Here is a 15,940-nt window from a genome sequence, read left to right as displayed (position 1 = left end):
TCCTTACTAATCTTTTGTCTGGATGATCTGTCCATTGGTGTAAATGAGGTGTTAAAGTCCCCCACTGTTATTGTGTTACTGTTCATTTCCTCTTTTATAGCTGTTAGCATTTGCCTTATGTATTGAGTTGCTCCTATGTTGGGTGCATATATGTTTATAACTGTTATATCTTCTTCTTGGATTGATCCCTTGATTATTATGTAGTGTCTTTTCTTGTCTCTTATAACATTCTTTATTTTAAAGTCTATTTTGTCTGATACGAATATTGCTACTCCAGCTTTCTTTTGATTTCCATTTGCATGGAATATCTTTTTCCATCCCTTCACTTTCAGTCTGTATGTGTCCCTAGGTCTGACGTGGGTCTCTTTAGACAGCATATACATGGGTCTTGTTTTTGTATCCATTCAGTGAGCCTGTGTCTTTTGGTTGGAGCATTTAATCCATTCACATGTAAGGTAATTATCGATATGTTCCTGTTACCATTTTCTGAATTATTTTGGGTTTGTTTTTGTATGTCCTTTTCTTCTGTGTTTCCCACTTAGAGAAGTTCCTTTAGCATTTGTTGTAGCGCTGGTTTGGTGGTGCTGAATTCTTTTAGCTTTTGCTTGTCTGTAAAGCTTTTGATTTCTCCGTCAATCTGAATGAGATCCTTGCTGAGTAGAGCAATCCTGGTTGTAGGTTCTTCCCTTTCATCACTTTAAATATATTATGCCATTCCCTTCTGGCTTGTAGAGTTTCTGCTAAGGAATCCGCTGTTAACCTTATGGGGACTCCTTTGTATGTTATTTGTTGGTTTTCCCTTGTTACTTTTAATAATTTTTCTCTGTCTTTAATTTTTGTCAATTTGATTACTATGTGTCTCGGCATGTTTCTCCTTGGGTTTATCCTGCCTGGGACTCTTTGCACTTCCTGGACTTGGCTGGCTATTTCATTTCCCATGTTCGGGAAGTTTTCAACTATAATCTCTCCAAATATTTTCTTGGGTCCTTTCCCTCTCTCTTTTCCTTCTGGGTCCCCTAGAATGCTAATGTTGGTGCATTCAATGTTGTCCCAGAGGTCTCTTAGGCTGTCTTCATTTCTTTTCATTCTTTTTTCCTTTATTCTGTTCTGCAGCAGTGAATTCCACCTTTCTGTCTTCCAGGTCACTTATCCGTTCTTCTGCCTCAGTTGTTCTGCTATTGATTCCTTCTAGTGTATTTTTCATTTCAATTATTGTATTGTTCATCTCTGTTTGTTTGTTCTTTAATTCTTCTAGGTGTTTGTCCTTTAATTCTTCTAGGTCTTTGTTAAACATTTCTTGCATCTACTCTTCGCCTCCATTCTTTTTGCAAGGTTCTGAATCATCTTCACTATCACTATTCTGAATTCTTTTTTTGGAAGGTTGCCTATCTCTACTTCATTTAGTTGTTTTTCTGGGGTTTTATCTTGTTCCTTCATCTGGTAAAAAGTCCTCTGCCTTTTCATTTTGTCTGTCTTTCTGTGAATGTGTTTTACATTCCGCAGGCTGCAGGATTATACTTCTTCTTGCTTCTGCTGTCTGCCCCCTGGTAGATGAGGCTATCTAAGAGGCTTGTGCAAGCTTCCTGACAGGAGGGACTGGTGGTGGGTAGAGCTGGCTGTTGCTCTGGTGGGCAGAGCTCAGTAAAACTTTAATCCACTTGACTGCTGATGGGTGGGGCTCGGTTCCCTCCCTGTTGGTTGCTTGGCCTGAGGCAACCCAACACTGGAGCCTACCTGGGCTCTTTGGTGGGGCTAATGACTGACTCTTGGGAGGGCTAATGCCAACAAGTACTTCCCTGAACTTCTGCTGCCAGTGTCCTTGTCCCTGGGGTGAGCCACAGTCGCCCCCCACCTCTGCAGGAGACCCTTGAACACTAGCATGTAGGTCTGTTTCACTCTCCTATGGGGTCACTGCTCCTTTCCCCGGGTCCTGATGCACATACTACTTTGTGTGTGCCCTCCAAGAGGGGAGTCTCAGTTTCCCCCAGTCCTGTCGAAATCCTGCAGTCAAATCCCGCCAGTCTTCAAAGTCTAAGTCTGTGGGAATTCCTTCTCCTGTTTCCAGACCCCCAGGTTAGGAAGCATGACATGGGGCTCAGAACCTTAACTCCCATGGGTGGGCTTCTGTGGTATAATTGTTCTCCATTTTGTGAGTCACCCACCCAGCGGTTATCGGATTTGATTTTATTGTGATTGGGCCACTCCTACCAGTGTCTTCCTATCAATGATTGTTCAGCAGTTAGTTGTGATTCCGGTGCTCTTGCAAGAGGGATGAGTGCATGTCCTTCTACTCCACGATCTTCTCAGGAAATTTTTAGAAGACATCCATTTTACAACATATAATAGTAGCTGTTTCTTGCCTCCCCACCGCCACTCCACGAGGAGAGGGTAGGCAGGCGGATTGGTGGCACCGCACACTGGCAGCCCATGGCCCTGCTGGCCCGGGCTCGGCCGGCCGCTCCACCCCACCGCCATTGCCTCCGCCACCGCAGTGTGTGTCTGGTTCTGTTTTATAGTTGCTGTCTCTTTAGTGAAATACTCATTTTGTTCATGCATAATTTTCCTGATTTCATTAGTTGTCTGTCTATCTATGTTCTCTTTTTTTTTTTTTTTTTTTTTTTCACTTCCTCTCCCATTTTTTTTGTCTTGCCTTGTGGAAGGGGAGACTTTCACTAATCAGCTCAGCCTGAGGTTTCAGGACCTCTTGAACATACTTTGAGGATGTGTCTTCTCTGAGCTTGTGCAGGTGCTTTTAGTTGTCTCATATTCCCTGAGCAGCTTGTCCCTGTTTCTCCACAGAGCTTGCAATCTGTTGCTCCTCCTGACATATGCTTTTGTAACTGCAGCTCTAATGTGCTGTGGTGATTGCATATGTTTTCAGTGGCTTCCAAACAAGGCTGCCAGTCCTATCAGTGCTCTGAGTCAGGTGAGACAGAAACTAGTCCCTCAGGCAGTGCCCAGCCTAGCCATGACATTGGCTGCATGGTCCACTCTTGTTTCTGTCCAGAGGGAAGATCTCCAGTGTGGGAAACTTCCTCTGTGTTGAGCCCTGCTGGGTCAGATAGGGGAAGGGACGGATGGGTACACAAAACTACATATTTTCCTTTCCCTTTTGCTGGAATCCCTTCTGGTTGTTGTTGTTGTTTCTGGGTGCTGTAACTTCTCAACTGGTCTCTAGAGTTGTTGCAAAGGTATTCTGGTCTATATAGTGTTAACTCGGTGTCTATGGAAAACTGAGGGCTTAAAGCTGCCTTGTACTCTATCTTGCTGATGTCATGCTCTCTTTTTCTTTTTTTAAAGTGTTGGGGTTTTTTTGAGAAAGACGTGCTGGGAAAAATAAGTTTATAATGCTCTTGGGAGGGACTGGTATTTGTTTTATTTTTTTTCCCCCCACAGGATCCTTAATTTCCCTCCTGATTTCTTTATTTCTTTCTTTTCCTTCACTGCAGTGTCTCCAGCAGGGTATTGCCTCTTCTCTATATATCTGATTCTTCCCCAGAAGCACTGCTTCTCTGAGGCTGTCAAGTCTCTTCCTTGTAGTTAAGTGCTTGAACTATCAAAGTTGTGACCTGTGTTCATTATTTTGGCATTTTGTTGTACTTTCTTTCTGGGGCTGATTTTGTTTGTTTCATCCAAGTCTTCCATGCCCCTTGATTTTTTTTTTTTCCCCCAGAGTCTCTTGTGTCTCTTCTCCCTCTCTTTATTCACAGGCTTGCAGAATTTAACTTGTTTCTTTACTTAGAGGTAATTTGAAGCTTGTAGTAGCCTGCTTCTTAGTAATGCTGAAGATCTGGGTCATATGTGATTCTATTTATTCTCTTTCCTGATTATATGGTTTTTCTACAAGACTGTGTGGTGTCACCATTTTCTTCTGGACCTTGAAGTCAGCCTCATATTGCTTTTTAATATGGGTAAAAAGACAACCATTGTTTATATTATTGTGGCTCACCTCCATGAGCCACAGTAGACTATTAGGTTCCTGCTTCATCCAGGCTGTGCTGTTTTCTGCAGGTTCTTGAGCAGGCTAGAGTGGAAGTCCCCCTGTTTACTTTCAGCATTGTGCAGTTCTCTCTTGAACCCTTTCCACCCAACCTCAGTGAGGAGATGAGCAAAAGAGTAAGTGAATGGGTTCTGCTAGATGATTTATTTGACCTATTATAATCTCTCCCCATTAAGGAAAGTAATACACACTTCATTAAGTTTACTGTATACTTCTCTAAATTTTTTCTATATGTATCAATATATTACCATTTTCATTTTTATAAAAATGGGAATCAGACTACATATACTGTTTTGCAACTTTATTTATTCCTTTAACAGTATATCTTACACGTCTGTTCATAACACTATATAATCTTATTTCCCTTGTGCTGCATAGTTTTCCATTGTATGATATACCTATTTTCAGCGTTTGCACTTTATAAATTTTTGCTATTCCAAGTAACGATGCAGTGAAGTCCCTGTGTACAAATCCTTGTACATTTGGCAAGTGTTCGTGTTAAGAAATTCCTTGAAAGGAATTATCCCATGTTTTGACTCATGATTTCTTTAGATTTGACTTAATTCTCTTTCCACATCCACCTCCTTACTATATTCTGTTGTTTTTCTTATAGATGAAGATCAAGTGGATGGAGATGTCAACTGTCTATGCTGGGCCATTTAGCAAAAATTGTAACCTTAGAGCTCTGAATAGGCTGTTTGAGAGTTTTGGTCCAGTCCTGTCAGTGACTCTTACTCTTGAATCCCATCAGGTAATGAGACAAGAAAACTTAGATTTTGACCTTCTGATCTAGTGTGGGAAATTCAGATGCCTTCTAGGGTCCTTCAGGTATTAGTGATTTGAGCTTGATTGTCACCGACTGGAATGTGAGACATGCTCTGTCTCATGGGAACAGTGTTGACCCATAAGAATGTGTGCCCCATATTGCCAGATCTTCTGATTTTTTTGTTTTGAGAATCAAGAAATCTGCCAATTTTCATATTGTTGGCTCCAATTTTCTTAAATATTATGTAAGCCAGACAAAAAATATGTCTAGTGGTTTAATGTAGTTTATGAGCTTCATGCTTGTGACTTCAGCTTTAAATGATAAAATGCCCTTTCAAAAACAGCAGTAGCTTCCATGTGCCGGGAAGTCTGTAGGGCTTAAATCCAAAGTAGGCTCATAGCTGGGTTAAGATACTAGAGGAGTAGGGCTTTTTTTGGTTGTTGCTGTTAGCTCTCCAATCTCTTGGAGTAAGTTTTGTTTATTAGTTTGTTATTTACATAAAAACCCTATAAAGAATTTAATTATTTTTACTTTTTAAGAAATAATACTAGTATATGGTTTAAAAAATTCATACTTTTTAAAAGGATGTATAGATACATCCTTTTGTATAGATAGAGTAAGCCTCTATCTTCATGGTCATAGCAGGAAGTCAGATAAAGACTAAAGTTACTATATGAAGCAATAACAACATTATAAGCACTATGAGACAGGAAGCCATGAAAAGAATTGAAAATAAAAACTTAGAATATATGTAGAATGATATACAATAACTGGTAACAGTGAAGGCCTCCAGGGAGAGAGGAACTAGGTGACTGGGAACAGGGGTTAGGGGAAGACTTCACTGTAAATTTTTTTGTACCTTTAGAATTTTGATATAGGCGACTATTAATCTGGGGCATTAAACTATTATGTGTAATAGCTAATAATACAACTAATAACTATTAGGTTTAGTAACTATTAAAGTGAAGCAAAAATTAAAGTCTCTAAAGCTATCTAACTGCAGAATCCTAGATGTTTAAAATGTGCTTTCCCCAAATCTTTTATTGTCTTTCCTACACCTAAAAACAGAAATAAAAAGATCATCCCTGGGAACATAGAGTGAGGGATGGGAAAGGGTATTCAAGGAACTGTCACTCCTTCCTGTAAGTCGTCTTGTCTTTTTTTTTCTTTCTTTCTTTTTGTAAAGTATACATAAAATTTGCCTTTTAAACCATTTTTATGTATAGTTCAGTGTTATTAAGTACATTCTCTCTAGAACTTTTTCATCATCCCATACTGAAACTCTGTACCCTTTAAACAGTAACTCCCCAGTCCCCTTTCTCTCAGGCTTATTAACTACTATTGTGTTTCCTGTCTTATAAATTTGACTACTCTATGTATATCATATAAGTGGAATCCTACAATATTTGTCCTTTTGTGTCTGGCTTATTTCACTTAGCATAATGTCTTCAGGGTTCACCCATGATGTAGTATGTATCAGAATTTCATTTCTTTTCAAGGCTGAATTATAGTCCATTGCATGATTATACCACATTTTGTTTATCCATTCGTCCATCGATGAACATTTGAATTGTTTCCACGTTTTAGCCATTCTGTATAATGCTACTATGAAATGAACATGGATGTACAAGTATTTGTTTGAGTCCCTGTTTTCAGTTCTTTTGGGCGATATACACAGATGTGGAATTTCTGGGTTAAATGATAATTCATTTCATTTTTTGAGGAACTGCCATACTGTTTTCTATAGCAGCTGCACGATTTTACATTCCCACCCGCAATGCCAAGGGTTCCAACTTCTCCATATTCCAGCTGACACTTGGGGGTTTTTTTTTTGGTCTTTTTTGTTGTTTGTTTGTTTTTGGCTGTGCCCCATGTGGGATCTTAGTTCCCCAACCAGGGAATGAACCCGTGCCCTGTGCATTGGAAGCTAGGGGGTCCTAACCACTGGACCGCCAGGAATTCCCCTGACACTTGGTTTTTTTTGTTTGTTTTTGGTTTGGGGGGGAGGGTTGTTTAGATAGTAGCCATCCTAATGGGTGTGAAGTATCAATAGTATCTCATGGTTTTGACTTGCAGCTCCCTAATGCTTAGTGATGTTGAGCATTTCTTTGTATGCTTATTGGCCATTGGTATATCTTCTTTGGAAAAATGTCTATGCAAGTCCTTTGCCTATTTTTTAATTGGGTTGATTTTTTTGTGTTGAGTTTTAGGAGTTCTCTATATATTTTAGATATGAATCCTTCAGTAGATATGTGATTTGCAAATATTTTCTCCCATTCGTTCTGCTGCCTTTTGACATTGTTGATGGTTGTTCTTTGATACACTTTTTAATTTTGATAAAGTTTAACTTCTCATATTTTTTCTGTTGCCTGTGCCTTTGGTGTCATATTCAGGAAATCATTGCCAAATCCAATAAAATGAAGCTTTTCTATGGGAGCACTTTAATCTCCATGATGATGCTGTGGCTCAGACCATCCCATAGATTTAGATACTCTGGTGTTAATCAAGTGCAAAATAAGTCAATTTGAAGATGCATATCCAGTGGAAGAACTTAACCTCCCCAAGCTTGTAGGAAAGCTGCTTGTCTAAAATTAAGCTAATAAGGCAAATGGGAATCTCTACCTGTGACTTGCAGCGGTAACTTTAGTGATTTATAATAAATGGTATGGGGGCTTCTCTGGTGGTGCAGTGGTTGAGAGTCCGCCTGCCGATGCAGGGGACACGGGTTCGTGCCCTGGTCCGGGAAGATCCCACATGCCGTGGAGTGGCTGGGCCCGTGAGCCATGGCTGCTGAGCCTGCGTGTCCGGAGCCTGTGCTCCGCAACGGGAGAGGCCACAACAGTGAGAGGCCCGCGTACCGCAAAATAATAATAATAATAAATGGTATGAACAGCAAGTTGGGTAGTAAAGAATTTGTTAGTGCTTTCCCCATACCACCTAGGGAGAGAAGGCTTCAATTTTAAGTGACAAGATTATTTTCTGAAAACCAAGCCCTGAACCATGATGATTCCACTTAAAATTGATGGTCTGTGATCACTGTCTAGCCCAGCACAGCAAGAACATCCATTCTGGTGGCTCTGGCCACTGTAGTTTAGGTGAGCCCCGTTCCTAGCCCCGTCTCTGGCAGTTTGAGCCTGGAAAGCAAAAGTAAGGAAATCTTGATTTTTCTGCAGCCACATCTCTGTATACAATACGAAGTCCTGGAAGGTGCCCAGCTGGCCATAGAGTCTTTGGATGGCAGCCTGGTAGAAGGTACCTGCATCAAGGTAGGGTTTCCAGAGAAAGCATAAAGTAGTACACTTCACTCAATCCTGTATTTTCAGTACTTGTATTTACTCAAGCCTGTATTTACAGCACCCTAAGACATAACAGCTTAGACAAGCACCCTTGAGAGGCTTAAGAAACAAGATTTTCTGTAATGGAAAGCCTTCAGCCAAGGCCGGCATTCTTATAGTGGTGACCTAAGACATGATACCTTTTCATTTTTGTCAAAATCAGCCTGGGCTACATCTTCCATGTACTCTTTATCACTACTTAGACCCCAAATGGTTTTTCAGGGTGGTTTTTTTGTGGTTGCCCTTTAGCTTTCAGGGGAATCAAATGGTATTTTGATGTTTCTTATGCAATTAAACAGAATTTCATTGGTATAGAAGGCAGAGAACTGATGGCAGTTGGTGGGGGAGAGAAGGAAAGGGAAGAGAGTATTATTTACACAAAAATATTTACATTTTGTATTTATTTATCTATTAAGTTTCTACCATAGTCCTTTGGGGCAGTTATCATTAGGTTCCTTGTATAGATAAGGAAGCTGCAGAATTAAGCTACTTCCTAGTATGTAACAGGCCTGGGGTTTGAAGTGGTGACTTTTCTACCATTAATGCCATCTTTCCTTGGTTAGGTGCAGAGGCCTGTGACAGAGCTCACCCTTGATTGTGACATCCTTGTGAATGAGCTGGAACAAGATTCTGAGAACCGAGGTACTATATACCTGTCTGGAGTGAGTGAAACCTTCAAGGAACACCTGTTGCAACAGTCCAGCCTCTTCCTGGGCCTGGAAGCTCTGATCTTGCCTAAAGATCTTAAAAATGGAAAGCAGAAAAACTACTGTTTCTTGAGTAAGTCTATGCCATTGAATATAGCCTTGGGAAAGGAGATTAGACATGGTGGTAACATGAGGTCAGAGAAAGGAAATGTTCAACAAGTAATCCCTCCTGGGCTGGACCAGGTCAACATCTCCTGATTTTGTCCTTCTCCCTTGGCTCTGGATGGGCTCCAGCTTGGATGGTGATCAGGTTTTTTGGTTTTGGTTTTGGTCCTTAATAACAGAAGGGGGTATTCTTGTTTTCAGGATTCAAAACTTTTGGCAGTGCCCATAGGGCCCTTGGCATTCTCACAGGCAAGAACTGGAAGCTGAAAGGCAGGCATGCCCTAACCCCCAGGCACCTCCATTCATGGCTCAGGGGCTTACCTCCTGAATCAAGGCCCCCAGGGCTTCGTGTCATACCTCCTCGCTCGGAGCAGGAGGCCGTGCAGGTGAGTGATTAAATGTATCCTGGGGTTAGGGGGGAGAGGTAGCTAGCTACCTTGGTTTGCTGGCTCTGGTGGTTGGCCTTCTGATGTTTATGGAAATTAGACAGGATAGTCCTGCTCAAGTGACACTTAAGCCTTCAGTCTTTTTTTTCCTGCCCTGCCACTAGTCTTACTTCACTCTCCAGTGTCTTCCAGCCCTGGACACACCTTTCTTTCTCCAAGATCTCTCATACTTTTGCCCCCTCCAAACTTGCTAAAATCAGGTTTTCCAGGTGTCTCTCCAAGGGACTTTGAGAGGTTAATACAGGAAGTTGGAGAGCTGGACAAGTCTTTAGTGATCTAGGATTTCCTGAAGTGTAGTACATACATACACAATATGATTTTTGGTGGTCATAGATGGACCTCTTTTTTTCACTTTTATTGTTATGAACTTGTTTTTCTAACATTCATTAAAGTATGCAACCACCACATTGAACGTGTGATTTCATGGATAGTATTACTTAGACGAAGCTAAGGAAGAAATTGACTCACTTTAAAGAAAACCATTAGGGAATATGCAACAGAAGGGTGAAGATAGAAGGTGAATGGTTTAAGTTTGGGAAGCCCTGCCGTGGTCTAATGTCCCACACTTAGCAGATGAGGAATAGACACCAGAGCTGGTGAGTGACTTTGCCCAGGTCACAGAGATACTTAATGTCAGAGGCCAGACTAGAGCTCTCCTTAGTGATTTGGTTTCCCTAACTCAGGACCCTAAACTGACTTGGAGGTCTGGGGATGCTGGAGTGGACAAGGAACCCTGCAGTATAGACTCTGGCTTCAGACTGAGGATTTGTACAGAGCCTTTCCCGGGAGCCTGAGGAGGAATGTTGCAGTCCCTCCAAAGGTCAGCGGTGGGTACTCTGACTGAGTGTCAACACCTGGCTTTGATTCTAGATGCTGAACTTGGACCACCCAAAGATAGCAGCCTGGCGCTGGGGCAGGAAGATAGGAAAGCTCTACCACAGCCTGTGCTCAGGCACCCTCTGCCTCATCCTGCTGCCAGGAACTGAGAGGTAAGGACTAAAGGGTTGCCCCTTCATGATTCTGACCTCTGGACTCTCTGGACTTAAGCTTTTCTTGGAGAAAAGCCTTTTGTTGACGTCCAGGCACATAAACGAAAACTGAAATGAATCATCTCTTAACTCTCACAGTTCTAAGAGAGAGGTATTGTATCCCCATGTTACTCGTATTTGCTTTTATAACTACACTTAGTGGTCCCTCAAGGAGACAGCTCATCCCAGTTTAAAGGCAGAGGTCTTAGGTTCTGCAGCCTCTCTGGAACAAGAGGCACTTGAGTAAAAATGGTCAAGAAGTTCTAGGGCAAGGCCCAGGCTTAGATGTGACTATAACCTACCTTTCCCACATATCAGGAGTGTGTTCCTGCCTTCCCTGCCCTTGCCCCCTTTACCATTTATGTTAACTTTTAAGAGATAGGGCCTGTTTTGCTGTTTCTAAGACTGAGGAATACTGGAGCAGGACTCTGGGTCCAGTCCCAGCTGTATCACCTGTCTCTGCTGACAAGTAGTGGCCAAGCCACTTTCCCACTGTGGATCTCAATTTCCCTTTGGTAAAATGAGGGATTTGGAGTAAATCAGTCATTTTCAAATGCTTGAAACTATAAAACCCTTTCTTTAAAAGAAAAATTGATGTTAAATCTTTACTAAGGCATAAAGATGAGCAATTCTGAAATGGATGAGTAGATATATGAATGAATGTGTATGCTGGGGGAGGAGAGAAAGAGGGAAAGAGGGCTTTTTTTGAAAAAAGCACAGTTTGAAAACCACTGGATTGTATTATTTCTAAAGTCCCTTAAAATTCTGACATTCTAGGATTCTTTCACAGGCCCAAGGTCCCAGGTGGCAAAACATGAATGCCTCAGGCCTTGAAGCCTGGATCAGAAGTTAACTTCCTGTCATAAAATTCTTGCAACATGTATTAGGGCCACTAGTGAAACAGGCTACCTGCTGGGCAGCTTGAGAGAATTACTGTCTCTGAGAAACAGAAATAAGTACTAGGTTTTACAGCAAAAAAAAAATCTTAGACTGATATACTTCAAACAGGCTTATGGGTAGACTTAACAGCAAGAGGTTTAAAAGTGACCAAAACTTGCCAGAGAAAGAAAAAAGAAAGCTTTTGTTTAAGAGCTTGGACCCTGAGGGGCAAACTTGCCTGGATAAAACTTCTCAGAGCCAGTGTATGGAGGTAGGGGTAAAATAGGGGTTTCCGTGTACCAAGTGGAATACTTAGCTTGTAGTCCCCATCGTGTGGGTAGACTAGCCAAGAGAGGGCCAAAGCTTGCTTCTCCCAGAAGTAGCTGGGGTGTTCTCAGGGGATGAGGGCTTAGAGGAGGGAGCACTGGGTCAGGGAGCAAAAAAGGCTTAGGTTCTGACTGAGGCAGAGGTCCTAAGGCATGTTTGACAAGTCAGGAGAAAACTCTGGAAATAGCAAATCCTGTAGTAACAAAACCTGCTGTTACTCCTTTGTTTTAAAAGTTGCACTCTGATTTCCATAGCCATAATGATCAAACCCAGCAGCAGGAGCACGTATTTCCCCAGACTATACGCTTGCTGTGTGACTGACTTCTCTGGGCCTCATCTGTGCAGCTGTCTCCATGATGCCAGCAGATAACACTTGGGAAAGGGTAAAAGTGGCTCAGGAAGAAGGAGTAGCAAGGAGAGTAGAAGGTTTCCTCGTGCTGGGAGCCTGACTCAGCTCTTAATCCTTATACTTCTGGTGACTGCTAAAATTAATACTGAAAATATTAATAATTGCTATAATTCATCAAACCCTTAATGTGTCAAGTACTGCTAAGTGCTTTTATATGCAGTTTTGGTTAAGGTTGTTGAATCTCCATTTAACAAGATGAGAAAAAGGCTCAGATTAAGCAACTTGCCTACGGTCACCCAGCTAGTAAGTGCACAATTAATATTTGAATTCTGATGGTCTCTAGGTCCAGAGCCACTCTCCAGCACTTAGAGCTCCAGTCCTCCATAGCCAAAAGGCCTGTGGCTTGTTAGCTTAAGTTCAGACATCGGGTGGAGACAGATTCTGTGTTTGTCTTTGCTCATTTCTGCCTCCTTTGCCTTGGAGAGCACCTCAGCGCTCTAACCCAATTCCAAGAATATTCACTACATGGTGGCAGGGAACTAATATGTACCAGATGACTCCTGAATTCTAAGCACTGTGCTAGGTGTTTTACAACATACATTATTAAAAGTTAACGTCTTGTAAAGTTTTTCAAACAGTGCCTGGCACATGATAGGTGCTACAAAAGTGTTTTAAATAAAGCAAACAAAATTCTAATAGCAGTTTAAAAGGATTCTGATGACAGACTGCCATTATTACCTGGTTTTGTCATCTAATGGTTGTGTGATTTGAGCAAGTTATATAATGCCTATAAGCCTGTTTTTATATTTGAAAAGTGGACATAACAATTGTATCTATATCAGTATCTATATAAGGTACACTAGCTGTTTGGAGGATTAAATGAGAACACATACAGAGTCCTAACTGCTTGACATGCAGTAAGTGCTCCATATATGTTAACATGTTAGCCATTATTGTCTGTAGTCCTCACAAAAGCCCTGTGAGATAGTAATTTTAATATTTCTTTATAGTTGAAGAAACTGAGTCTTAGTTTGAGATCATTCACCCTTAGTTGAGATGTGCCTCACATCTGTTAAGTGGCAGAGCTATGATTTGATTCTAGGCATCTGGGACTAGTCAATATTCTTTCCATTGGACCATTTTCAGCAGGCAGCTTTCCATAAGCTGTCTACCTGCCTGCCCCCTGCCCCATGGCACATACACATATCAAAAAAAAACACCTTTTTCCTCTACCTTAGTCTATAACCATTCATTCAACTCTGTCGACAAAAACTATCTTTATTCCTCGTCTGTTGCAGCACTCATGGATCGCTCTCTGGCCTAGGACTGATGGGAATAAAAGATGAAGAGGAAAGCAACATCCTAAACTAGTGTTTGTGAGTCTGCCCACCATTTTCCATGTGCCACATTTCTTAATCCCTTGTGGGCAATGGCAGAGAATTTGGTCAGGCTGCAGGCACTCCAGAGGCTGCCAGACCTCTATAGAGTAGACAGTTTGTGGAAACATTGTACCAGCTTAAGGAGTCTAGTCCATTTATATGACATGTACAAATTTTCAATAAATGCCTAAAATTCAGACATTTCTCATCTTAAGACAAGGTGAGGGGAGGAAACCAGTTTGTACTTTCTTTGTGTCAGTGGGTTTATACACAGGTATTACAGCAGGTGCTTATTTCATGTAGCGCTCCTATTAAATGGTATACTGTATATAGGTAAGGAAACCAGGAGGAGTGACTTCTCTGTGGAGAAAACCCAGGTATTATGTAGTTTGTCAAAGTGGTAACATCTGTGAAGCAAATTTCTGTAAGGCAAACTGTTTTCTATTAATGGCTTTTATAATATTGAAGGAAAAAGATAGGCAGACTGCGAATCTGGCAGGTCCACCAGAGCAAAGTTGAAGACTGACTCTTTTAGCTTTTAACCAATTCAGGAAGCCCTCTTGCAATTTTCAGGGATGCTTCCTTCCTTTCGGAGTGAGACTGCAGTGCTACCCTTTACCAACAGGTGCCCCCATCACACCAGAGCCCCCCTTAGAAACTCTAATTTCAGTAAAAGCCTTTGCTTTGTTTTTAATCAACTCTCAAATTGTCAACATTCTTTGTTGGAAAGGACATGGGCACAGGCACACACAGTTCCAAAACTGATAGAGATATTAGCTGCCCTCCAGAAAAGATGAATTAATCTGGCATGTAGTATGTATCATTACAAAAAATCTTGTTAAATTTCTCTCTACCCTGCAATTCCACTCCTAGAGCAATATCCTCAAAAACATGTATGGAGGAGATGTCATGGGGTTATTCAATGGAATTCTAGGTAGCTATTTTTAAAAATTACGTGTGTGTAAATAAAATCTCTAGTGAAAGAGATCTACAAGAGATCTACAAGTAGTAGATCTACATCTACTACTGATGTCAGCAGTAGACCTCTGGATCCAAACTGCTAGACTCTGAATTCCAGCTTTCCTACTTTTTAGTTAGGTGAGCTTGAATTACTGTAAATTATTTAACATCTCTGTGCTTGGTACATAATAATGGTATACATCTTATAGGATTGTTGTGAAGATGAGATAGTGCATTTATAGTATATTATAGGTTGTATAAAGCATGGAGAGTTACAGGATAATCTGTATAGTTTGAGTAGAAAAAAACTATACAAAGATATGCACAGCCTGGGAACAAAACCTGGAAGGCTGTATACCAAAATATGAACAGTGTTTGTCTCTGGCTAGTGGGATTGGCAGATTCGATTTTACCAAATGCTCTTCTGTATATAGGCCATTTTTTTTTTTTAAGTCAGCATATTATTGCTTTCACAGTTAGAAAAAAATAATTAAAATAACTCTCAAGGTTGGGCATTTGAGGCAGTGTTTAATCCTTTAAATTCAACTTCTATGTGATCTGGAAGTTGGTAACCTGGAGCCAGAACTGAAGCTCTTGATTTTGGATGAAGTTCCCCTGTAAAGAGCGAAGTTCCCCAGGTATACTGCTGACATCAGCTGCAAGGCCTTGAGAACATCTTGAAACAATGTTGCTGGATTCTTTCCCCCTGCAGCTGAGCTCCAAAGCTGTGGGAGTTTAGCTGCTGTTTACTTCTTGAGACTCCAGTCCTGAGACACAAAATAAGTGTCTGTCTAGGTTGGCACTTCAGCTGTGCTCCTGGGCCAGTCACTTAACCTTGTTTGAGTCCATTTCTACAGCTGTATAAAATGAGGATGTATCTACTTTTAAGGATTATTATGAATATTTAAAGATTCAGTTTGTGGAAAATGACCAAAGAGTGGGATATGTATGAATTATTTGCCCTCTCTCAGCCTGTTTCCTCATTTTATTTATTTAATTTTGGCCATACCACTCAGCTTGCCAGTTCCCCGACCAGGGATTGAACCCCGGCTACAGCAGTGAAAGCATGGAATCCTAACCACTAGACCACCAGGGAGCTCCCTTCAGTTTCCTCATTTTAAAGATGGCAACATTAGTACCTACTTCATAAGGTTGTTGTGAGAATTAAATTAGGGAAAGCCTACATTTTATTGAGGATCATCTTCCAACTGCATATTCACAGAGCAGATGAAGGTTCCCTGTGCCAAGAGCACTCCCTTTGCTCCTAGGAAAAGCCAAGGCCATTCCTTTTCCTGGATGGGTGGGGGTGGAAGTTTCCCCACGGGCCCCCAACTCTAGAACTCTACAGAGATAGGCCTGGACCATAAGATCTCTGGGGCCCCGGTCTGCACACACTGTTCTTTCAGCTGATGCTCCCACCTTTTGGAAGCCAAAGCTGCCAACTTGGCCTCTTGCAAAACACACATTCCATTCATAAGTGCGTTTGTGCATTTTTCCTCCCACACCCTTCTAGGCAGCCAATGCAGAGCTGCCAAGGCAGCTGCAGGAGCAGCGTCTCATGTGGGGGGAAAGGCAACTTGAAGGGTTTTCAGAGAACACTTGGTTTAGGCTTTGAACACATTACTCCCCAACTTTCTGGCCTCCTCACCCATAGTGGGG

At 41.5% G+C, this 15,940-nt stretch overlaps 1 protein-coding gene across 5 annotated transcripts in view; it reads left to right on the top strand.

The window, feature by feature from the left end:
- Nucleotides 1–13,555, top strand: part of REXO5 (RNA exonuclease 5) — a 43,072-nt gene extending 29,517 nt beyond the window's left edge. For 4 of the 5 annotated variants that reach the window (XM_027126710.1, XM_027126711.1, XM_027126714.1 and 1 more), the window contains 7 exons: nucleotides 4,012–4,116; nucleotides 4,614–4,751; nucleotides 7,940–8,032; nucleotides 8,665–8,881; nucleotides 9,115–9,299; nucleotides 10,230–10,348; nucleotides 13,241–13,555. In XM_027126710.1, the coding sequence (XP_026982511.1) occupies nucleotides 4,012–4,116; nucleotides 4,614–4,751; nucleotides 7,940–8,032; nucleotides 8,665–8,881; nucleotides 9,115–9,299; nucleotides 10,230–10,348; nucleotides 13,241–13,313 (930 nt within the window). In that variant the 3' untranslated portion in view covers nucleotides 13,314–13,555. Of the gene's footprint in view, nucleotides 1–4,011; nucleotides 4,117–4,613; nucleotides 4,752–7,939; nucleotides 8,033–8,664; nucleotides 8,882–9,114; nucleotides 9,300–10,229; nucleotides 10,349–11,847; nucleotides 13,220–13,240 lie in introns of those variants that run through there. The other variant, XM_027126712.1, reaches the window with a different exon arrangement.
- The last annotated feature ends 2,385 nt before the right edge of the window (nucleotides 13,556–15,940 follow it).

Source organism: Aethalodelphis obliquidens, unplaced genomic scaffold (genome assembly GCF_003676395.1).
Source record: "Aethalodelphis obliquidens isolate GAN/ISIS:26980383/991018 unplaced genomic scaffold, ASM367639v1 scaffold30, whole genome shotgun sequence".
NCBI lineage: Eukaryota > Metazoa > Chordata > Mammalia > Artiodactyla > Delphinidae > Aethalodelphis > Aethalodelphis obliquidens.
This window is presented reverse-complemented; position numbering and strand designations above follow the sequence as displayed.